This window comes from Canis lupus, chromosome 13, assembly GCF_048164855.1.
Source record: "Canis lupus baileyi chromosome 13, mCanLup2.hap1, whole genome shotgun sequence".
NCBI lineage: Eukaryota > Metazoa > Chordata > Mammalia > Carnivora > Canidae > Canis > Canis lupus.
This window is the reverse complement of record NC_132850.1, coordinates 17,481,547-17,504,613: the sequence shown is the minus strand read 5'-3', so window position 1 is coordinate 17,504,613 and position 23,067 is coordinate 17,481,547. Positions and strand designations below refer to the sequence as shown.

Sequence of the window (23,067 nt, the reverse complement as noted above, 5' to 3'; positions counted from 1 at the left end):
GATTCCCAAGGCCCGGGGCGCGGCCTGGCAGGTCCCTTCTTTCTCGTGAGGTCCCAGCATGTGTAAGAAGGGTGCCTGGTGAGGCCCCGGGCCCAGCTGGCCCCAGCACACCCCTCTGCCTGCTGCCCTGAGACTCCACTGCTTGCAGCCTCTTCCAGGACCTCAAGGGCACCTGGAGGTGACACGCGGGGCCTGGGCCAGCCTCCTCCGGCCTGTGGCTGTGCAGGTCTCCCTGTCTCTACGCGGGCCCCGGCTTGTGCATCTCTCCCTTAGTAACGCCCTCTCCTCTAGACCGGGCACATCCTATCCCGTGGCACCTCCTCCAGGATGCCCTTTGTGAACTTTTCACCCACATTAGTCTTCTCCATCTCCGACGAACCGAGGGAGGTGTCGGAGCGCCGAGGAAGGACTGGAGGCTCCGGAGCACGTGGGCCTGGGCTCCAACCTGAATTCCTCTCCTACGTGTGTGCAGCTCTATCTGGCCCCCTTTGCCGCCCCAGCGGCCTTTTCAATCAACCGGATACTTATGTGGCAGGTTCTGAGCCAGGTGCTGGGCACAGAGACCTGAATCAGGCATGCGGGCACCGCTGGAAGGGCATCTCAGTCCCGGGCAGAGGGGCACACTGGAAGGCTTCCCAGAGGAGGTGAGGCTTGAGCTCAGGTTTGAGGAAAGGGGAGCAGGAGGGTGAACAGAAGGGGAAGCGGGTGGCAGGCTGGGGCAACAGCATGCAGCAGGCCAGGGCATCATGGAATAACGCGGCCCAGCCCGGGCTGGTGGGGGGCTCGGCAAGGCTGGAAGAGAGAAGGATGAAGGGTGGGGAGAAGCCAGATTATGAGAAGCCACGAAGGCAAGGCTGCTGAGTTTGAATTTTATCCTAAGAGCAATGGGAAGCTTCTGAAGGCTTTCTCCTTCCTTCCTTCTTTCCTTCCTTTCTTTCTTTCTTTCTTCTTTCTCTTTTTTTATTTTTTTATTTTTTTTATTTTTTTCTTTCTTTCTTTCTTTCTTTCTTTCTTTCTTTCTTTCTTTCTTTCTTTTTCCTTCTCTTTCTTTCTTTCTTTTTCTTTCTTTCTTTCTCTTTCTTTCTTTCTTCTTTCTTTTTCTTTCTTTCTTTCTTTCTTTCTTTCTTTCTTTCTTTCTTCCTTTCTCTTTCTTTCTTCTTTCTTTCTTTCTTTTTTTTTGTTTTTTTTGGGTTTTTTTTCTTTCTTTCTTTCTCTTTCTTTCTTTCTTTCTTTCTTTCTTTCTTTCTTTCTTTCTTCTTTCTCTTTCTTTCTTTCTTTCTTTCTTTCTTTCTTTCTTTCTTTCTTCCTTTTCTTTCTTTTCTCTTCCTTCCTTCTTTCTTTCTTTCTTTTTCTTTCTTTCATTTCTTTTCCTTTTTTTTTTTAGAGATTTTATTTATTTATTTGAGAGAGAGAGCGAACAAGCGGGATAAGGAGCAGAGGGAGAAGCAGGCTCCCCGCAGAGCAGGGAGCCCAGGACAGCGGATCCTGGGACCTTGGGATCATGACCTGAGCTGACGGCAGAGCTTCATCCACTGAGCCACCCAGGGGCCCCTAAATGGGTTTTTCTAAGAGCACTTTCAAGGTCTTGCTTTGCTCAAAACTTTGCAGGGGGTTCCTGCTCTCAGCACGCAAAGTCTGAGTCTTCACTGTGGCTGCAAGGCCGTGAGTGACCCGTGGCCCTCTACCTGCCTCCCTCTGCTCTCCTGGCCTTCCTCTGCACCGCCCACTGCTCCAGCTGCGCAGGGGCCTCTGGTAGGTCCTTCATCACACCCAGCCATCGGGAGTGCCCTTTCCCCAAACATCCATATGTACACAGGTGGGGGAGGGGCAAGTGTGCAGTCACCCAGGGCCCCAGGCTTAGGAGGGTCCTGCGCTGGGCTTGCCGCTCTGCCAGTGACATCTTGAAATTCTTAATACACTCGAACATTTCACACTGGGCCCCACACACGAGGCAGCTGGGTTTGTCGCCATGGCATCCTCCCCCCTCTCCCTCAGGTACTTGTTCCAGGTACCCTCCTTGCAAAGGGGCCTTTTCCGGCGACCCTGCTTAAAACTGCAGCGCAGCACTCCTTACCCCCTTCTTTGCTAGATTTTCCTCCCCAGCATATGCACACGTCTCCTTTTTCCTTTAACCTATTTATTTTGCCTGCCGTCCATTTTCTAGGAAGGCAGGAGTACCCAGTGCCCCCATGTCAAGCCAAGTGCCTGGCACAGAGCAGTACTCAATAGGTATTTCTTGAACAAATGAATGAATGAATGAATGAATGAGTGATTGAGTAAGTGAACATTGTGGTAAATGGATCCGGAGGTGGAAAGGAGAGAACCTTGGGGGCCAGCCTGGCTGTTGCCGCTGTCCAGGCTGGAAGTGATGAACAAGAGACTACTAGCTCTTGAGCCTCAGCTTCCTCATCTGTAAAATGGGCACAATAACACCAACCTAGTATAATGTGTAGATGGAGTTAGGTGTCTACAGGCTTCCTTCTGTGCCCTCTTACGGCTAGGCCCTCTCGGGAGAGCTCGCAGGCCGTCCTCTATCATTCTCAGCTGCTCTATCTTTTGCAAGTCAGTTCTCAAACCTCATGGCAATATTTTTAACACCTTGTGATGCGATGTTTCTCTGTTGCGTCATGGGACAATGTTGCCAGGCCTGGGATCTGGTGCTGGCTTGGGGACTGCCTCCTCTCCGCCTCCCACCTTCCCTGGAGGCTGCCCTTTGCACAGGGACCCGCAGAGGGCACCGTCCAACACGCCCCTCTCCTGCCCAACTCCCAGCACTGACACCCTCGTTGAACAGGCCTCAGCGCCTGGCCCTGCGTTAGACCCCCTCTGGGCTCTTAGTCAGTGGGGGAGCCAAAGGCCAGGGGATAGCAGAAGTTCAGGAGCCCTGGGACCACCCAGAAGGGTCACCTGCTCCCCTTCAACGGTACCTTCCAATCTTTTTTCCTTCAGAGCACACAGAGAAAGCAGCTTGGGGCCATTGGGGTAAGCAGACCAGGTCACCGTGCTGGGGACTCCAGGCTGCCGACCAGGTACCCCGGGTACCCCCTGGCCAGTGCCGCCCCCACAGTAGCCACAGCGTCCCTCTACTGCTGCTACGCAGAGCTGCTTTACTTCAAGCAACAGTATTCAACGTAGAGACCATTTCTCGTTCAAGAGATTTGTTTTTAACTTTGTCTAATTATATATGTTAAACTGGTAGTAGTTTTGTTTGCTTGCTTAAAGATATTTATTTATTTACTTACTTATTCATTCATGAGAGACACAAAGAGGGAGGCAGAGACACAGGCAGAGGGAGAAGCAGGCTCCCTGCAGGGAGGCCGACACAGGACTCGATCCCAGGACCCTGGGGTCACTCCCTGGGCCGAAGGCAGGTGCTCAATCGCTGAGCCACCCAGGCGTCCCTAAACTGGTAGTGTTTTTTATGGGTGTTTTTTTTTTTTAAGATTTTATTTATTTTTTGGACACAGAGGAGCGAGCGTGCATAGAAGGAGGTAGAATGGCAGGGAGAGGGAGAAGTGGACTCCTCGCTGAGCAGAGAGCCCGATGTGGGGCTCGAACCCAGGACCCTGGGCTTGTGACCTAAGCCGAAGGCAGGCCTTTAACTGACTGAGCTACCCAGGTGCCCCTCTATGATTATTTTTAATCATTTCTATTATTTGCAAGGGCACAGCATCACAAAACCGGGGTGGGGGTGGTTAAAAGTTTAGAATGCTAACCTGGTCACCAAGTCCTGAATTCCACCTCTTTTTATGGCACCGTATTTAGTTTTTCATTTTGTTTTGGGACTACGTGCTTTTTGAGGTCAATTAACCTAAGAACTCTTAGAACCCAACATATTTGCAAGTTGGTTCTTGAGGCATAACATCTCTGGGATTATTCCATATTATTTTTTTAATTGCCCCAAACCAGTGATCAACTCCTCGTGAACAGAACAGCCTGATCTGTTTCTTTGCATCTCAGCAGCAGCTACATCACTGTGCTTCCTGGGCTCCCATCACTGTTCTTAGTGGCGATGCTGTGTGATCTCATGTCCTCTTCATAACAACAAGCATCTGGCTTGTTTCACCCCCCCCCCCCCACTTTAATGGATGAACGGCTATGACTTAGGTTTGGTGATCTCCCGCGGCCAGACAGCTGATAAGCCACAGAGCCATGGTGTGAGCAGGGTCTGTGCAACTCCAGAGCCGCCGTGAAGACACGGGGAGCAGGCTGGGGGGCCCCGAGTCTCACTGTGCACCACTGTGGAGGTGAGGACGCGGTCATTACTTAGGGCCTCTGGGCCAGAATCAGACCAGCACACAGATGACCATAAAACAAGGCCGCAGGGCTGCTGGGAGAAAGGAGACTGTGGGCCAGAGGGTGGGCAGGGGGCAGACTGGGGCTCCGAAATCTGTTTCCTGTGCTTCTCTTGCTTTAGAGGAGTCTCTCAATCTTTTTTCTGACTTGCTTCCCTCGTTTGTAAAAGGGGACTCTTTCATACTGCCTGCACGAGCTAGTGAGCAAGGCTGTTGTGGGGCTCAAATGCGATCACACAGCTTTCCAAAGGGGTTTGGAGAGTGTGGACCAAGAGCACCTGCAGAGCATCATCGGCCTAATTCGTACCCAGGCCAGGCACAGTGGATGCACATATCCTGCCCCGGCACAGCTGCCTAGTTCCTTAACCTCTGAACATCAGTCCCTGAATCTGAAAAATAGGGATATTATTATAGGAGATAATAGGCAATAGGCCTGGCACACAGTGGGTGCCCTGGAGATGGGGAGGCTTGCTCTCCTCACTTCCTTTGCCCAAAGCCAACCTGGGCAGGCCTCTCAAGGGTCATTTCCCCAGGTTTTCCAGGAGGGGGCAGCAGGGAGCCATCCTACAGGGAAGGAGTCCCTTGGGACTGCCCCTAGTTAGGCGGGTGGAGGAGAGTTCAGTGGGTCCCCCAGTGGGCCCCCCAACCCATGACCAGTTCTCTTTGAGGGCTATTCCCCTCTGATCACACTGGGTAAAATCTGCGGAACTTTGCCCTGACTGGTCCTAGCCAGCTGGGACTCCCTGACCCACAGCCCCTGGGGTGGGAGCTTCTAGAGCTGCCCCCAGGTTCACCCCCGTCCCTGGTGTAGATCACGTTGCCCTGCCCACACCATGCCTGAGACGTAGTTGAATACCTAACTGGGCAGGAATTCGCTTAGTCTTCTCAGTAGACGGGACCTCCACGAGGGCAGGATCCGTGAGTCTCACTCCTCACTCTGTCTCCCCTCTGAGTGCAGGGTCTGGTACCCACTAGGTGCTCAAGAAATGATCTGTCCAGCGACTGAGTAACTGAGTCGGCCTGGAGGTCACTGTGCCTGCCCCTCACTGGGAGGCAGCAGCGCTGTTGTCTACACCACCAGCCCTGTGGGTAGTGACCACATCTCAGCTGTCTTTGGATGGTTGTGGCACAGCCCAGAGGCTGGCACAGGGACACTGGGCCCTGTGGGGTCGGAGCACTGGCACCGGGCTTGGAGGCTACTGACCCGCTAGGACTCCAGACTCCCCGGGGCCTTGGCCATCTCACCCCCAGCTCTCTACCACGTGGTGGTGAAACGTCGAACCTCGGTCTGGCGTGGCTCCTGTCCCACTCGTCTCCACTTTGCCACCTCCCAGCCTTGGCTCACCTGCCCAGGTGTCTCTCCCAGCCCTGCTATGCCTCCCTCCTCCCTCCTAGGGCAGCCCTCTGGGCCACCTCCTCTTGGCCCCGTCCGCTCAGAAGTGGCCACCTCCTCTTTGTGTCCCTACCACACACCTGAGCATCCGGGCACCTGGGCACCTGCCCTAATATGGCCCCCCCTCAGGACTGTGAACTCCTCAGGCTAGGGGGCTCCAGGCTCTCCAGACCCCATGGGCACACGGGGCCTCGCAGAGCAGACCATGTGGATACGGAATGCATCCATGCGGCCTACCCTCGGGCCCCCAACACTCTCTTCCCACAGGTTGCCCAACAGGACATGAGGAGTTTTCTTTGGGAAGCCCCACTCTGCCCTCACGCCCGGCCCGTTGGGACAAGGTGTTCCAGAACACCTCCAGCGGCAGCTTGTGGGCAGCCAGCCCTGAGACTCTAGTGTCTGTCACCACAGAGCACAGTAGGGCCAGGCTTGATGATGATGGCCCTGGGCTCAGGAGGCGTCTACGGTTCCCTCTGCTCTACTGCTAAGTCGAAGCTCAATTCATGTGCCTTCTCCTTGAAGGCCGGGGGCCCCTCCTAGGCCCCCTCCCGCCGTGAGCTTCCATGAGCTTCCCACACACCGGAGAGTCTCATCAGAACAGCTTGCCCTGTGTCAGGACCGGCTCTGCTCCTCTGGGACCTAAGGCCTCCGCTCCCGCTGATCTCACCAGGAGGCCACCCCGCTCCCCACCCCCCACCCCCACCCCCACCCCGGCTCTGCTCTGCTGACTTGCCTGACTGCTGGAGGGGAGCTCCCTCGCCACCCCTTGCAAGGTCCCTCACTCAGCGTCCTGCCCTCCACGGCCCCACAGTGTCAGCCTCTTCTGAGCTCCTCTGCTAACTCCCTGTGCACCTTTGCACTCCTCTGCCCTGCTCGGTTCCCGGCACCCCACCTGGGCGGCAGAGACTTGCCTGATGGCTAGGGGGAGAGCTGCGGCTTGGCACCCGGTGTCCCCCCAGCCCGGGCGGTGGGGCCTCACCTCCAGTACTCCTCACTGGGGCTGGTCCTCTGGAGGGAGTGGTTGAGCAGGTGGGAAAGGTTGCCGGGCAGGGCGGCAGGCCGGGAGCCGTTGGTGAGGTTGGAGGCATCCAGCACCCCAGCGCAGTCGGGCGTGTTCCAGGGGTTATTGCAGTAGGCCCAGGGCAGCACGTGCGTCATGGACGAGAAGAAGTAGTAGAAGGCGATGCAGATGACCACGTTGTAGTAGATGCCGATGTACGTGGACACCACCATCATGCCGTAGCCCACACCTGGGGGGGGAGGGCGGGGGAGTGGCCTCAGACCTCTAGCTGGAGAAGACAGGGTTAACTGTGAAGGGCTCACGGGGCAGGCTTTTAGGGAGGCCCGTAGAGAGGACAGGTCAAGGCCTTAGCAGGGGTGAGCTGGAGGGCCCAGGGCCTTTGTATATACACATGGTAGGTGAGGAGGGTGGAGGCCAAGTAAATAGGGGGCTCAGCATGCATCCGTGGCCTTGGCCATTGATGGAGGGCTTGAGGGGAGCACTAGGGCTCCGCGGGGGTTGGCAGTGTTTGTACAGATGGGTGAGTAGGCCCCCAGAGGCCCGAGCACGTGCGTGCTGTGTGTGTAGGGAGGCGTGTACCCCATCCAGGCCTCACCTTTGAACATGGGGCTGATCCTCCAGACCCCCAGGCAGCCTTGACTTGCAAACTGGCCAAAGGAGAGCTCCATGAAGAAGAGAGGGATCCCACAGAATATCAGCATGATGAAGTAGGGAAACATGAAGGCGCCTGGCAGGCAGGAAAAGGGCTGGCTCAGGGCAGGCCTGGGGGGTCCCCCCCTCTTCCTGCTGAGAACCCAACAGCAAAACCTTTGCGATCGGCTGAGACCACGCACTGAGCAGGAGCCTGGGTCTGAGGTATCCTACCCACAGTGTGTCTCTGAATTTGACAGACGCTCCCCGAGCAGAACCCAGGTCCCAGACCCACCATGTTAGGGCGGGATTTGATGGCTTAACCCAGCAAATTCACAAACAGAAGTCGCTGGGATCCTCAAATTCCCTGAACCATTTAGGGGGCTGTCGACACACAGGGGGTATCAGACAGGGAACAACCTCGGGAGGCTGGAGTGCCTTTCTCTCCCTCTCTCAACCCCACGGGAGCAGGCTAGCAGGGTCGAGCCCAGACAGCAGACAGCCAGGGTCGAGGGGTGAGCTGAGCCTTAGGTAAAGGGTACCTAAGCCAGGGACTGGGGCGGGGGAGCTGAGAGCCAGAGGCCAGCCTGTCTGGGGTGGGGACCGTGCCAGGGAGGGAGTAGCCCGGGCCTTGGTGGGTAGGCTTTATCCAAGTGGGTGGTCCCTGCCCTGTGCCCGCTGGGTACCTCCCCCGTTGCGATAGCAGAGGTATGGGAAGCGCCAAACATTGCCCAGGCCCACGGCATAGCCCACGCTCGTCAGTACAAACTCGATCTGGTTGCCCCAGTTGCCCCGTTTGAGGTTCTGGTCCCTCTTGGTGGCCTCGCTGGGCACAGCACCATTCTGTGGGGACAGGAGAGAAGCTACCATCAGAAAGGCAGTTGTGCTCCCGTGCCTGGCCCTCTGGGCCTCGCCCAGCAGGGCCACCATGGACCCTGCAAGCCCCCACCCCCACCCGGGCTTCCCCTCTGCTGGCAGGAGCACTGGCCGCCCTGGCAGAGAAGGGGAGAAGGGAGGAGTGGCGGCCAGAGGGCGCCAAGCAGGGCTTCTGTCACCGGGTCCCCCGCCCTGGGCCAGGGGTACCAGCCCACCTGAGGAGCTGCTGCCAACATCTGAGAGGTGGGACGCCCAGGGGGAGCTCCGGCCCAGAGCCCCCCAGCCCCAGCCCATCCAAAGCCTCCCCTCTCCCCTCTGGATGAGGATCTGGGAGCAGCTGAGCCTCATACCAAGCAGCCAAGTCGGGCTGGGCACAAAGGGGCCTGTGTCCAGACGGCCCCCCCCACCCGCCGCTACCGCATCACCAGGCTGAGCACGCTGCACACGGGCAGGCAGTGCGGGGGGCAGGGCATGCCCGACCCCTCCTCCGCCCAAGGCCCGTTCCTGGGGGGCACAGGACGGCCAGGGCTGGAGGTGTCGGGGGAGCGACCGAGCTGGGCCAGCCTCGGGGAGGGGTCCTGGGACTCAGGATGGGAGGGCCCGGGGGAGCCTCTACATTGCCCATAGCTGGGGGTCCCGGGTCCTGGAGCTGACCTGGACAGGGTGGTGCTGGCCATGAGTGGGGGAGGAGACTAGAGTTGTAGGCACCACGCCAGACTTGAGGGACAGACTCTGCTAGGGGAAACAGAGGGAGGCGCTCGGAGAAAGGTCTCTGAGCTGGGAGGGGGGGGCTGCGGAGGAGGGGGCCAGCCAGGAGGGGATCTGCCCCAAGGGAAGGAAGCCAGGCCTGGCTGGGGGAGCTGTGGGGTTGGGCCGGGTGGCCTGAGGCCCCACTGAGGACAGCCCCGTTTGAACCCCAATCCCACAGTTGGAACTGGCTCGGCAAGTCCCTTTATAAGTGTAACTGGGGACACCTGGGTGGCTCAGCAGCTGAGCATCTGCCTTTGGCTCAGGTCGTGATCCCGGGGTCCTGAGATCGAGTCCCACATCGGGCTTCCCTCAGAGAGCCTGCTTCTCCCCCTATCTATGTCTCTGCCTCTCTCCCTGTGTCTCTCATGAATAAATAAATAAAATCTTAAAAAAAAAATAAGTGTAACTGTGCCCCTTTCCCATGCCATGGCCCTCAAGCCACCCTGAGCGAGAGCCTGAGGGGTGGGGGTGGGGGGTCCTCACTCAGACACATGGGGACCCTGAGAATCACCAAGAGAGAAGCACAGAGTCCTGGAGTGACAGGGACAGCCTCTTAGAGATGGTTCTTCCCTTGAGAGAAACGGACAGGGGTCCCTGGAGGACACCAGGATGAGGGACGGAGCAGCATGGTTTCTGAGGGACGTTGCTGAAGTGACACCGACCCTTAGCTTGAAAGAGACATACTCAAGGACAGCAGTCACACTGGCCAATGAACAAAGAGGTCTGGTGCTTCGAAATGTTGTCGGATCCTGACACTGACCCAACAAATGCAGAGGAGAGGAATGGCTTCATTGAGACCCTTCCAGAAAGGCCCATTTGGGAATGCAGACACAGGAGGCACCAGGGCCCAGTGGAGGCTCTAGCCATGTGCCGTGGCACTACGCACAGCCACCCTTGTGAAGCAACCATCCTGCACACCCAGTCAGGCATCGCCCAGAGGAGACACCGACCGTCACGCCCTCTGGGGAGGTTTCGGGGCGCAGGCCCAAGAGCAGTGTCCAGTGGTCTGGTCCGCATCAAGGAGCTCCCAGAGCAAACTGACAGGCTGAAAGAGGCTGCATACGTTCATTCATGCAAGCATGGGGATTTAGGAACACCTGCTGCGCGCCCGGCCCTGCCTCAGGCGTTGGAAATCCAGCAGTGAACTAAACAGACACCCCTGCGCACCCGCAGCTCAAAATCTAGGGGAGCAGCAGGCCACCGATGAAATAAATACAGGATTTTTATATCACAGCTGCAAAGTGACCACAAAGCAGAGGTTCTCGAGTCATAAGAATACGGAGGGAGGCCAGGTGGAGGGGCAGGGGCACGCAGGGTGAGGTCAGGAAGGCTTCCCTGACCAAGGGGCTTGAGGCCCAGTCTGGCCCTGGGAGAGGGTGGCTCACAGCCCCGGGTGCCCCCTGGGACAGGCCCATACAGAATCTTGCTGCAGGTTGTCACCACCTTCTCTGGGACAAACCTAGCAATTCTACACGGTCCAAGGGGGCATTTTTTCAGAGGGTGTGAGGCCTGCTTGGGGCAGTCTCTGCATTCCCAAACAAATCCCGGCCAAATAGGGCTCCTATATGTTGACCTTACAATAATAGTTTTATTCTGTCCAAGGCTTGTTTACTTAGGGGCACAATGGGAGACTGTGACAGCTGCAGAGAACATGGGTGGGGTCACGAAGCAGTGCTTCCAGCTGTCAAAGAGACACCCAACCATCCAGGATGGTTTCCTGGGCAGGGCAAAGGCAAGGCTCCTTGCAGGGACCGAAGTCCCCAAGGCTTGAAATCTGGGGCTTCTGTCCTGGCCCTGGGCCCCCAACCAAGTGGAGCAGCACCAGAGTCGGATTTCTGAGGTCTGCTCCTTCCCTGGCATCGAGGGGGGCACTGAGGGTGGGGACTCCCCCAGCCCCACACCGCAGGCGGCCACTTGAGTCCTCAGGGGCCCAGTTACTGAGTGGCACACCGCTGGGCTTGCGCTGACCGCTTGGGCCACTGGGCCACACCCCACAACTCAGGGAAGTGGGAGCCCTGGGACAGAGGCCTGCGGACGGAGAGGTGGCGACGGGGCTCTCGGGGAAGGGTGCAGGGTGAGCTGGACACTCAGCCAGCGGGAGAAGCGCCCAGCGGAAGCAGCACTGGCTCTGGCTCCCCAGCCTGCATCTCAGCACTGGGGGGCCGACTCCCACAGCGGCGGCTGGGTGACCTGGGAGCCACGGCTGGGCTCCGACTTCAGTCCCAGCACTTGGAAGGGAAGGGCCGGGCCCCCTGCAGAGGACAGAGTGACCCCACCTTGCTCCAGGTACTCAAGCGGAAAGGAGCCCCAAATGCTCTGCAGGGCGTCTGGGGGCTCCAGTGCCCCTCTCTGCCCTCCGCCGGGCACTTCCTGCGCCGCCTTCCTGGGCAGCCAGACCCACAGCTGGCGAGCCCTTTCCCGCCGTCCTGCCTGAGATGTTTTCCTTGCATCCTCTTCCCCAGCCTAAGCCTCTCATTTTCTTGATCTGCTGGGTAGACACACGTGTCACCCATAAGATCTGTCCCTGTGTGGACGTCGGCTCTCAGGTGCCCACGAAAGAACCCCTTTGTGCTCGCAGCTTCCCCCAGACTGGCGGCCCGTCTGGCTCACCCAGCTCTGCCCTGCCGACTGGCCGGGCTCCAGGCCTCTCCTGCCCGTCACCCATCCTCCTCCACTCTGCCCCTCGCTGCTCTCCCTTCCTCCCCTGCTCACACCTCGGTGACGAATAAAACCACGGTGGCCTGGTGCCTCCTCCCCGGGCTCCCCGGAGAGCGCCCACCCTCACCTGTGACTCCACAGCCACGGGCGGGTGCTCTCCAGGACAGGGACGGCCCTGCCCTGTGCCTGCACTCCCCAAGGGGCTAGAATGCAGGCTCTGGGGTTTTCTTTCCTTGGTTGAGGGGGGCAGCCCCCCCCCACACACACACATGCATAAGCCCCTCCCACAAGACCAGCAAGGCACAGATGCTCCTTCCCCTCAGGAGAAGTCTTTGGGGCAGGAGGCCAGGCCCACACAAGCACTGGTGACCTCCCACCCCGCCCGCCTAGCCGGGTGAGCCCTAGGGAGCAATCTCAGGAGTCCTTTACGTCGCCCTGAACTGGGCTTGCTTATTCCCTGCTCTGGATAAGCTCCTGGGGTGGGGGGATGAGGGGTGTTCAGCAACGAGGCCAGAACCCAGATCCCCCCCAAGCACACCTTGAGCTTGGCCGGGCGGGATCCTGCGCTGGGCATGAGAACCCCTGCATTCTAGAGCCCGCGCCCCCAGCGACTCCGGGCAAGTCATTTCCACTCCCTGCAACGCCGTGTCCTTGACTGTGAAATCAGTCACAGGCTGGACAACCTCAGCAGGCCTACTGATTTGATCTGTGGTTCTGCTTGCCTGGGATTTTCCTACTTCCGACTCTTTCCTGTGGCCTCCATTAGTTCCCACTAACTTTCCAAATGCCTTTTAAAAATGTTATCGTTAAAAAAAAAGTTATTGTTTTTCCTCTAATTATAAAAGCATTATAAGCTTATCACCAAAAAACGGGAGCCTGCGCTGAAGAGTACAGAGGAAACAAAGCTGCAAAGCCCCCTCCCCAGGTAACCAGCACCGCAGGAGGCACCCCCTCCTTTCCTGTGCCCAGACTCAGAGAGAGCCCGGATTTCTAGCCCCGGCTCCGGCTCCGGCGGCTCCGGCTCCGGCTCTCCTCTGGTTCCTGACTCCCGCCCTCCCAAGACCAGTGGCCACTGGATATTTTCGTGAATTGTGAGCTCCCTCCTCCTGCTCTCGGTGGACGATGAAGAATCCTGGGGCTGCCCCGGCTAGGGGGCAGGCCCCACTGGGATCCAGCAGGCCTCTTGTTCAGGACTCTGCAACCCCAGGGTTTGCTCATGGGATGAAGTCCCAGCCAAGACAAACTTTATGGAGGAGGACAGACAAGACCCCACACCCCAGACTGACCTTGAGCCAAATCCAGATCACTGGCAACTTTCTCTGAGCCCCATCGGGGAATTGAGGCAGAAGAGCCATTACAGTAAATTGTGGCTGCCTCAAAAGACCTCACGACCTCCTCGCACCCCTACATTCTTGCTCCCCCGAGTTGTCTCCCCGGGAGCCAGGCTGGCCCTTAGGTAGCCCCCTGAGCCCTCCGTCCTTCATCTGGCCTTGCTTATCCAGATATGGGAAAGAGTCAGGAGCCAGAGGTGGAGGAGCGAGACCATGGGAAAGTCCGCCCTAGGCCCGAGCAGTACCCAGGGGCTCTTAGCGCCTCTTGCCTCAAGGAAAACTTCAGAGCAGGCTCTGGGCACCTGTTAGGAGTCCAAACCTTCACGTAGCAGGTGCGAGAGGCAAGGGCGTGCCCTGTGCTGTTTCATCCAGAGCCCTAGTTGGTGCAGAGAGACCTGCCAACACCATGGAGAGGAGACCGAGGAGGCACCCCCAGGCGTGCCAGGCTCTGCTCCAGGCCCTGGGGAGCAGTGATGGGGAGCGCCGGGTGGGCCCTGCCTCTGCCCTGGAGAAGCCCGGCAGCCCTGCCTCACTCTGCAGCAGCTGTGGGCAGCCTCTACCCCAGTCAGTTGGCAGTGGGGCTGGCACTCGGGGAAGTGGCTTCGGTTTGTGACCCTGGCAGTTCTGAGGTTTGAGGGCAGCCCTGCATAATGCTTCTCCCAGACCCAACCCATGTCTCCCCAGAGGACATTCCTTCTCCTGCCTTCGGAAGGTCAAATCGGGATGCTCTACAGAGTGGGGAGGATGGCTTCCCCTGTCCCCTCACCCTTGCTTGCTGCCCTCAGCCCCGTGGTCCCCGACATCCTTCCATATCCCCAGCTTCTAGGGAAGAGGCCCCACTGGTGCCCACCCCGTCTGAGCACTTGCCGCGGACACTGCTGAACGTCGTCTGGGGTCTCTGTCCTCCCAGCTGAGACCCCCATCCCATCCTGTTCCCCCACCGTGCCTGCCCAGTCCATGTACCACGTCCCCCTGCCCCCTCACTCACTCTCCCCATAGGAGTAACTGCCGTGGCACGGACAATGGGGCTGTATTGATTAGTACAATTCCTGGGCACCTCTGGCCCGTCTCCCCGGGAGCTGGGACAATGCAGCTTTGATACACAGAGCAGATTCTCAGCAGGTCCTTGGGCTGGGGGAGCCCTCACCCCCCCCACTCTCTTCCCCCAGGCCCCCACCACACAGCTAACTCTTCCTGCGCTCCTTCGCACAGTTGCGACTTTCTGGGTCACTTCTGCTGGTGTCCGTCTCCCTGGCTGGCCGGCCCTGCCCCTCCCTGGCACAGACCACTCAGCCCCTCTCCCCACCCCCCAGCCCAGCCTCCGGGACCGCCTGGCTCCAGGGAGGGGGCTCAACGTTCTGGAAGGTGACTGACCTGCTCTGGGGAGGAGGGGGCCACAGGTCCACGAGCCGAGGCCATCCCAGGATGAGCACCCAGAGCGGAGCGCGTGTCCCCGCTGCTCATTCACACCTCTGCCAGCTCCCGGCGACACTGACGCATCCCCTGCCTCTCCCAGTGGCGGCCAGCGACAATTACTTTCACCTCGTCTCCTCCCGAAGCTCTGCCTACCCCTCCCCGGCCCTCCCCCTCCGGCCCGGCCCCATGCAGCCCAGCGCGGGTGCTCCAAGCTACAGTGAGGCGTGGGGTTTGTTGTGTTTTTCCCTTGTTCCCAGCAAGTTACTGGAACAGAACACACACACACACACACACAGACTCACAACCACAGAGTGAGGCAGAGCGAGCGCGGAAGAGAGTGAGCGGCCTCGGGGCCCAGATGCTTCTGAGCTCACGGGCCTCGCACTTGGTGGGCTCCTGGTAGGGTGGTTGGGTGCCATTGGGCACCAGACATGAGACAGGACAGGAAGAGGGTGGGGGCAGAGTCCACAGGGCAACACCAAAGCATCCTCGACTGCTCAGAGAGGTGCGGGCAGGGGGACGGTGGGCCCTGGAACTGTCCCCGGCCCCCTCACAAGAGCTGGAGAGCCTCAGCCAGCCACGATGATGGAGTGTCCTCACCGAAGAATGTGGCTGACCATGCAAGAAAGCCCTGGCCTGGTGAATGGCACTGTCACCTGGCCTAAGAAAGATGGCACAAGCTAAGAGAGCAGTCACCACGGAGTCACCACAGATGGCAGAGGCGCAGCCATGGAATAAGGACCCCTGGAGATCTGTACTGCATGGCCCAGGGCTGGGTTCGGACCAGCAGGTGTCACCATAACTGGGGCGAGATGGCGCTCAGACCCATCCAGTCCCACTTCTCCGAGGCCCTGCTCACCAGTCGGGTCTCCAGCAGGTGCTGAGATACCACAGACCAGCGGTCAGGAAGGTGGGCATGAATATTCCGGAAATTAATAGATTGGTGGAGGCCCTGGTACGTGGTAGGGTCTTAGTAAGCATCCACCAATGGGAAGCATGCATGAATTCTGATGTAAAGCTTGCTTTTCTGTGAGTTTGGTTAAGTATGATGACCTCAAAAGGAACATGGCAGGATGGCTTTTTTTTTTTTTTAGGATGACTTAAAAAAAAAAAAAAAGGCACAGGCTCTAGAGTCAGATAGGCCTGGTTTAAACCCCAGCACTGCCAGTTTCTCACCATGTAAGCTTTAGACAAATCACATAACGTGTCTGGTCTTAGTTTCTTCGTCTCTCAAATAAGGGTATCACCCGTCATCGACTTTAGTGAGAATCAGCAGTAATAGTAATACATATTAATAATACATATTAAGTGCTTACTATGAGCCAGACACTGTCCTAAACACTTTATGCATATTAATTCATTTAATCCTCCCCCCCAAATGCCTTGACGTAGATACATTATCATCCTCATTTTGGGAGGTAGACGGAGATCAGCCTTGGCCCAAGCAAGTCTCCTAGGAATGGTCTCAGACCCCACTGACTCAGCCTCTCACCGGGCCAGCCTCATGCAGCCAGGTCCCCAGACACGCTCCGCTGACTTCCTGCGAGCACAGACTGTGGGCCAAGGCCCTGGCTGGGCCACTGGCTTCAGGAAGGCCCAGTCACCCATGATGCCCAAATGCTCACTTCCACCCAGGGTGGGCTCTGGGCTCTGACTGCCCTGGCCTGGGCAGGGTGCCCAGAACAGGCAGCCCTGGCTGGACGGCTTTCTCTGGCTCTGGCCATGGGGACAGGAGGCGGCAGCAGCCCAGCTGGGCCCTGGCCGTAATGAGGCCTCATTAGTGGGATCCAGCTGCTCTAGCCCCACTCTGGGAGGCCAACTCCCCGAGCCCCCGCCTCTGACTTTTCTTAATAAGAGTGAGCATGCCTCCAGAGGGGCAAGGAATCTAGTTGCTTTGTTGTGCCCTGTGGCTCCAGAGGGGGAGGTCCTGCTGAGCTAGGACCAAGGCGGGTGGGGCCTGCAGGGAAGCTGAGTGAAGGGAGGTGAGGGCACAGAACTGAGCAGGTGCGCTCCAGGGAAGGTGAGGAGGGGATGGGGACCAAAGGGGAAGGGAGGGCACAGTCTCAGGTCCAGAGAGGAGGTCTGAGAATGCTGGGCCTTCTCTGGATCTAGATATTGTCCCTTTCACTGGGAGGGTGTAGTAGTGCATCTCCAATCACCTGGCTGGTCACCTAGGTCATTGCTCAGGCTGTCCCAGCTGAGGGAGCCCCTCTTCTGTGCTAGGCCTTATACAGCGAGAGTGCCCACTGTGTGCTGGTCCCTGAGCTAGGAGAGAATCTGCTGTGTGCCAGATTCCGTGCTAGGAAAGCACCCACTGTACTACCAGGACTGGGGTTTGGAAAGCTCCCGCAGGGTGCGGGGACCTGAGTTAGCAGAGTGCCCACTGTGCGTAAAGTCTGAGTGTGCTGGGCTCGTGTTAAGACGGCACCCACTTTGTATCAGCCCAATGCTAGTGAGCCCCTGCGGTGTGCTAGGTCCTGCACTAGATGAGCAGCTGACATGTGCCAAATTCTGTGCCAGGTGAAGACCCAGTGAATCCCCAGCCTGGAGCTGGGTGAGCACCCGCTGTTTGCCTGGCCCTGTGATAGACCAGTGCCCGATGTGTGACAGGCTCTACACTAAGGGAGTGCCCAACGTGTGCAAGTCTGCACTAGTTGAGCACTTCTCATGTGCTGGGGCTTGTGCTAGGTGAGTGCCTGATAGTCGACAGGCTCTTCACCTGCGAAGCGCCCAGTGTGTGCCAAACCCTGTGCTTGGTGAGCTCCCAGTATGGCCAAGCCCATACTAGTTGAGCACTTGCCACTTGCCAGGATGTGGGCTGGGTGAGCACCCACTGTGTGCCAGGCCCTGCAATGGATGGTGCAGATAAGAGGAGGGTACACATCCTCCTATCAGAGCGTAATACAACAGGTCAGGGTGGGGCAGCCTGGGGTGGCCTGTGGTGCTTGCAAAGCCTTCTGGGATGATTTAGATGCTCTGGCGCTCAGGGCCCTAGCCCAGGTGACTCCGCTCTTATTCATCACAAGGTTTCCCAACGGCAGAAGCAACCAGAGTCCTCAAAGATATGGGGAGAGGCCAGTGAGGCTCACCAAGGCCTCTGTTGCCCCAGACTCTGTTGCCAGTGGGGAGCGGGCATGGGAAGGGGACTGAATCAGCCAGCCTGTGACCTTGCTGTGAGGCCGTGTGGTTAAAGCTGACCCAGTGGGGCTCTCCGGCCCTGGGCTCCTCTCCTCCAGCGCCCTGGCCTCCGAGCCTCAGGCAGCCCCACCCCACACGTGTAGAGAAGTATCACCCCACCCACCCCTGGTGCCCCCCAGCATCCCAGCTGCTCCCAGGCTTGGAGGCACCCCGGCCAGCTGGGTTCTTGCATGGCCCTGTCCTAGGAGCTGCTGAGGCGTGAGGGAGGCAGCTGAGCTGGCCTGGCAGAGACCATCTGGGCCGGCATGGAGGGAGGGACACGTGCAGCGGGCATGTGGGCCTGGGCACGTGCTGCAAAGGGGCTCACTTCTCCATGGGGTGCCTGCCACATGAAGAGCAGGGCAAGAGCTCTGAGATGGATGCAGGGTGTCTGGGGATGCTCAAGAGAGCCCGGGGAGCAGGGGGCAGCCCAGGGCAGGGGCTAGCGGTCCACTACCCACAAAACAGGGCACAAATGGCCAAAGAAGCCACAGGCCCCAGACTGTCCGCATGGCTTACATGCCTGGCCCTCAGTACCCTCTCTTCTGCCCCCACCGTGGCACGGAGAGAAGAGCATGTCTTTTTTTTTTTTTTTTTTTTTGATAGTCACACAGAGAGAGAGAGGCAGAGACACAGGCAGAGGGAGAAGCAGGCTCCATGCACCGGGAGCCCGACGTGGGATTCGATCCCGGGTCTCCAGGATCGTGCCCTGGGCCAAAGGCAGGCGCTAAACCGCTGCGCCACCCAGGGATCCCGAGAAGGGCATGTCTGAAAGGAGTGTCCTCAGCGCTTTGCCTTTAGGGGGGCACAGGCACCTCACAAAGTGCTGGCTCAGCTGCCTAGGTTAGCCAGGAGGGCTAGCGCTCCTCTGAGCCCGTTTCCTAGAGACGAGCACTGAATGGAGGTGGCTCCAGTTCCAAACTGGGGCCGGAGAATAGAGTAGCCCAAGGTCATCAGCAGAACCGAGAAAGAGGCAGGAATAGAATCTCCAGCAACCACTGGGGGCGGGGGGGGGCCCAAGGGACAGATGTTATGGGCCTCAAACAAGCAGTGGCGGGCAGAAGCCAAAGGGCAGAGGGCACGGAGGAAACCAAGCCCCGGCTATCTTTAGGCACATCCTGGGGCTGGGAACGCGCGTCCCAAGGCAGCGCTGCCTTCCGCACACAGGCTGGCCCCGCAGAGCCCAAGTCCGGGAAGCGGAGCCCCGGCCGGTCACCGGACCTCGTGATTCACGCTCCCCCGGTGGCCCCCATGCTCCCCACCTCGGCCGCTTGCCTGTGCCAGTCCTTCCCGGGTCGCTCCCGAGGAAGAAGAGCAGCCAGGGAATACTCGGGGGGTTTCTTGGGTTTCATGGGGCTCAGACTCTCCACGCGTGGGCAGAGCCACACCCTGCTTCCCCCGGACGACAGGCCCGTGGCGATTCCCAGCCTCCCCTGGGAACAGGGAGCCCATTTTTGGCTGTGTTGCGGCATCACCTCTAGCAAGTGTTCAGGTCATGGGATGTCTACCTCTGCCCATTTATGAGCACTCGGAGTTCAGGTTGGCTCAGGAATACTTCCCGAAGCTTGGCTCACTCGGGCTCGTTCCAACCAGGTAGGAGCTGGGCCAGAGCAGGCCTGAGGGGCGGAATGCTACAAGTTCAGGACGGGGCGGGACAGGGGGTCCTTACCCTGGAGCAAAACCTCCCATCTCCCTCTCCCAAACCATTCCTTTGGACCAAGTACTCTGAGTTCCAGAAATCCTTGGTGAGAGACGGGGCCTATTTAGGGGGTGGGGGAGCTCAGCAGAGACCCCGGCCCAAACAATCCTTAACAGAATGAGAAATACAACAGAAGGAATTGATGTGGGCAAGAGAGTGCCCAGGCAAGGGCTGTGTGGTCACCGGCTTCCTCCCCTGACAGCTGCCCGGCCTAGCCTGTCCCTGAGGCAAGATCCCAAGAGAAGAAATACAACCACTGCTCTTGGGATAGGATCTGACATCTTTGTCCCGGTTCCTGCTTCCAGTGCCAACCCGCTCTGTCCGTCAGGGAGTCTTCCTCCTTCAAGCCCTGACCAGGCCCGGCTCTTGCCCTCTGCTCCTCACGGTGCCTCTCTACCAACTCTCCTGTGCTCCGGGGCAGCGGGCAAAGGAAGGGCCATGGCTTGGGGAAGGGGGAGAGGGAAGTTTTCCGAGGCCTCAGAGGAGGAAATGTTGTTACTTTTCAGAGTGAGAAGGAACCAGGGAAGTAGAGGAGAACCAGACAGGTTTGGAGACCCCTTGATTAGCAAGTACTGAATGCCTCCTGCTGCAAGCAGAGCATGGGGTGCAGGGGGGTGCCAGGGTGCCAACCCTACTGGCCTCCCAGCAGGACCAGTTGCAGCCTCTCCCGAGCATCTCTTGTGTTGGGGATGGGGAGTGTGCTCCTGCCCCTGTGGCGTCTGTGGGCTCTGGAGCAGACTCTGCCCCGTTCTGGGCTCCAAGCTGCAGCACCATCTAACCTGTTGGGCAAGGGGCTGCCTGCCTGGGGCCTGGGACAGCCCCAGCACTCAGGAGCCCGGGCAGAGCCAGACTCAGGGCCCCAAGAAGCCTCCTAGGCCCTCCTACCACGGCAAGTAGCTGGCAGAAGGCCTCAGAGGGGCGGTGCTCACCATCCTCCCCTTCCTCCCTGCAGTCTGGTTCCTGTACTCACCAGCATCCCTTTGGCACCTTTTCCTACCATAGCAGCAGCAGGCTGGGGGACTCTGGAGTCCTGGACCGCACTCACAGGCTCCGCTTCCAGCACCTTTCAGACCACAGATCTCAAGAGCTGTAGAGAGAGCAGAGAACGGGGTGGGAACCTGGCCGGGGAAGGTGAGGGCAGGCCAGGTGTGGCCCTCAGGGTGCTCCAGGACAGTCCCTGCCAGGCTCCTGCCCCACCCAGGCCAGCCCACCCTCTGCCAGGCGCTTTCCCATCTTTGTCCTCTTTGGATGCCCCTCAATCAGCTCCCTCATAGCCCTTCTTCCAACCCTTCCCCTGGATCCCTTGGTCTCCAGGCTTCCTGTCCCAATGGGCAAAGGTCTATTTTTGACTCTCCAGATGCCCAATTCTATAAAAGATTAAAAAATGAACACAGAACTGGGACAGAGTCCAATTCCTTCATCGTCTGTGTGGATGGCTTCAACCTTTCTCCTGAAGGGGAGTCCGTTGGGGTCAGTGCACGCTCCCCATCGTCACCCCAGCCGGGCAGCCAGGACAGTGCTTTCTCATCCTGGCGCTGCTCGGCTTGGGCTCCAGGGCATCTGGACATGTTGTTATATCACTAACCTGGACCATAAGCCCTATGAACACCAAACACACCGTGCACGGGACTGCCCCCCTTCCATTGGCTCAGGCTGTCCCCTGCCAGCAACATCTTCCCTCTGGCTCACCCTGTAAAGTTCTGCAAATCCTTTAGGACCATGCTTAAGTGTCACCTCTTCTCTGTGGCCTTTCCTGGCACTCTCCCCAGCTGGCGTGAACAAATTGCTTCCTCCTTTCTTTTTTTGGCAGATTTCTACTAGTGTCCTTATCAACTCATTCAAGACTTATTTGCTTATGTCCATCAACCATGAGTCTGCGGGTTGAGGGTTGGGTCCGTGTTTCATTTACCCTCTACGCCTGCACCTTGCCCCGTACGTGCTTTCAGGAAGTCTTGCTTGACTTGAATCGAAGGGCAATGGGTAAGACTGAGGTCCTGGAATGATGGTCCAGGTCAGCCAGAGATCTTGTGGGAAGCTTCTGAGATGCAGTGTGGGCCTGCCGAGCTGGAGAAGGCAGCAGACAAATGGAAGGAGTGGCTGCGCGGCCAAGCTGGTGTATCCAGGTTTAATGTGAGACCCAGATGGAATAGAGGGTAGTTTTTGACAGGCCTCAGGAGAGAATTCCACCTTCAGGGAGCCTCAAAGAATTCTCTCATGGGAGGGAAACCCTGCATTCGGTGGACAAGGTTGTTTAACTTCCATTGTGCCTGGTCCCTGGAGGGACTGGGCTCGGCTTCTGAGGCCTTCTCTCCCCTCCCAGGGAGCAGACTCTACTCCAAAGGCTGTTCTGTGCCACTCTGCCCCACCCATGGCCTCCTGTAAAGGGCCGCCTCTCTCCTCTAGGCCCAGGAAGGTTGTAGAAGGCCAGAAGAGACCAGGAAGGAGCACCTCGCCTATGAAAATCAGCCCTTGGCTTCCTTAGGACTTGGCCCTGGCCACTCAGGGTCCCTCTCCCCGGGGCAGAGGCAGGCGCAGATGTGACCTGTAACCATTTCCCTTTTGTCACTCATCCAGGTTGGCCTCTCTGCCTCTCAAAGGGGTCCTCCTAAAGAGGTCCCTGTGCATGGTTTTGGTCTCCTGGGGGCAGCCCAGGAGACCAAAAGGGGGGGTTTGTGTTCCCTTAGAAGATCACAGTCTTGTCTTCACTCACTACACCTCTCCCTAAGCCGTAAACTCTCCATGTGACTTCCCCAAAGCTGTCCCTCTTCAGCCAACAAACAGTAATAACAGCAGATGGCATTATTAAGAGCCACCTCGTGGGTTGGTCACTGTTATGCCCCCTGGTTAGGTAAGTAAACTGAGGGCACTCTGCCCAGGGACTTAGGCTCCACAGTGTTCTCACTCAGGTTATCCCTGAACACTTACTGCAAATACAGTCCTTGTGCTTAAAGCGTTTACTGGTTAGTGACCCAAAGACTGCCTGGTGGTGGCCTCCAGGAGAACGAATGAGTTGGGTATAAAGCTTTGCTGCCTCTCCTGCCTCTGCCATTTCTGTTAAATGGCCCCATCCAACCGTTCAAAAGTGGTCCCCATGGGATCCCTGGGTGGCGCAGCGGTTTAGCGCCTGCCTTTGACCCAGGGCGCGATCCTGGAGACCCGGGATCGAATCCCACGTCGGGCTCCCGGTGCATGGAGCCTGCTTCTCCCTCTGCCTGTGTCTCTGCCTCTCTCTCTGTGTGTCTATCATGAATAAATAAATAAAATCTTTTAAAAAAAAAACACAAAAACAAAAGTGGTCCCCATACGGACTACCACTGGCAAGCTGTGGGTTCAGCACATGACAGAGAGCTTGGGCTCTGGGCTCTGGTAGGCCTGGCCTGGAATTCTGCTTCTGCCGCTCACTCTGTATGTGACTTCAAGCAAGTTACTTAACTTCTCCGATCCTCAGTTTACTTAATCTGGAAGATGGGGCTAGTAACCCTTCCTTTGTAAATTCTGAAGTTTCTGCTTTATTTTGGACTCCCCTGCAAGTCCCCACCTCCCAGTCCATTAATTTTCCCAAAGCCCTAAGGCCCCAATTCCCCCTCATTGTTCTCCACAGACAACAGGACATGGCCTAGATTGTTTAGCAGGCATTTAAGGCTGGCCACAATTCATTTATTCCACAAATATTTATTTCAGGCTTGCTCTGGGCCAGACCGGTGCTGGGCAGCAAGAAGTCATTGGTCTCTGCCCTCCTGCATCTTACAGGCTGGGGGAAACTCATGACTCAGAGGCAGACAATCAAAGACTGAGATAAAGGGTGTGAAGGAGAAAGATCC

General features: G+C 57.9%; 1 protein-coding gene across 9 annotated transcripts in view; it reads right to left on the bottom strand.

The window, feature by feature from the left end:
• SLC6A9 (solute carrier family 6 member 9) overlaps positions 1–23,067 on the bottom strand; it is a 32,334-nt gene that overhangs the window by 6,075 nt on the left and 3,192 nt on the right. For 4 of the 9 annotated variants that reach the window (XM_072772536.1, XM_072772539.1, XM_072772538.1 and 1 more), the window contains exons 2-5: positions 20,217–20,333; positions 8,026–8,182; positions 7,305–7,436; positions 6,668–6,938 (exon numbers count right to left, since the gene is read on the bottom strand). In XM_072772536.1, coding sequence (XP_072628637.1) covers positions 6,668–6,938; positions 7,305–7,436; positions 8,026–8,182; positions 20,217–20,246 — 590 coding nt within the window. In that variant the 5' untranslated portion in view covers positions 20,247–20,333. Of the gene's footprint in view, positions 1–6,667; positions 6,939–7,304; positions 7,437–8,025; positions 8,183–8,430; positions 8,453–14,328; positions 14,512–20,216; positions 20,334–23,067 lie in introns of those variants that run through there. The other 5 variants (XM_072772542.1, XM_072772535.1, XM_072772543.1 and 2 more) reach the window with 5 other exon arrangements.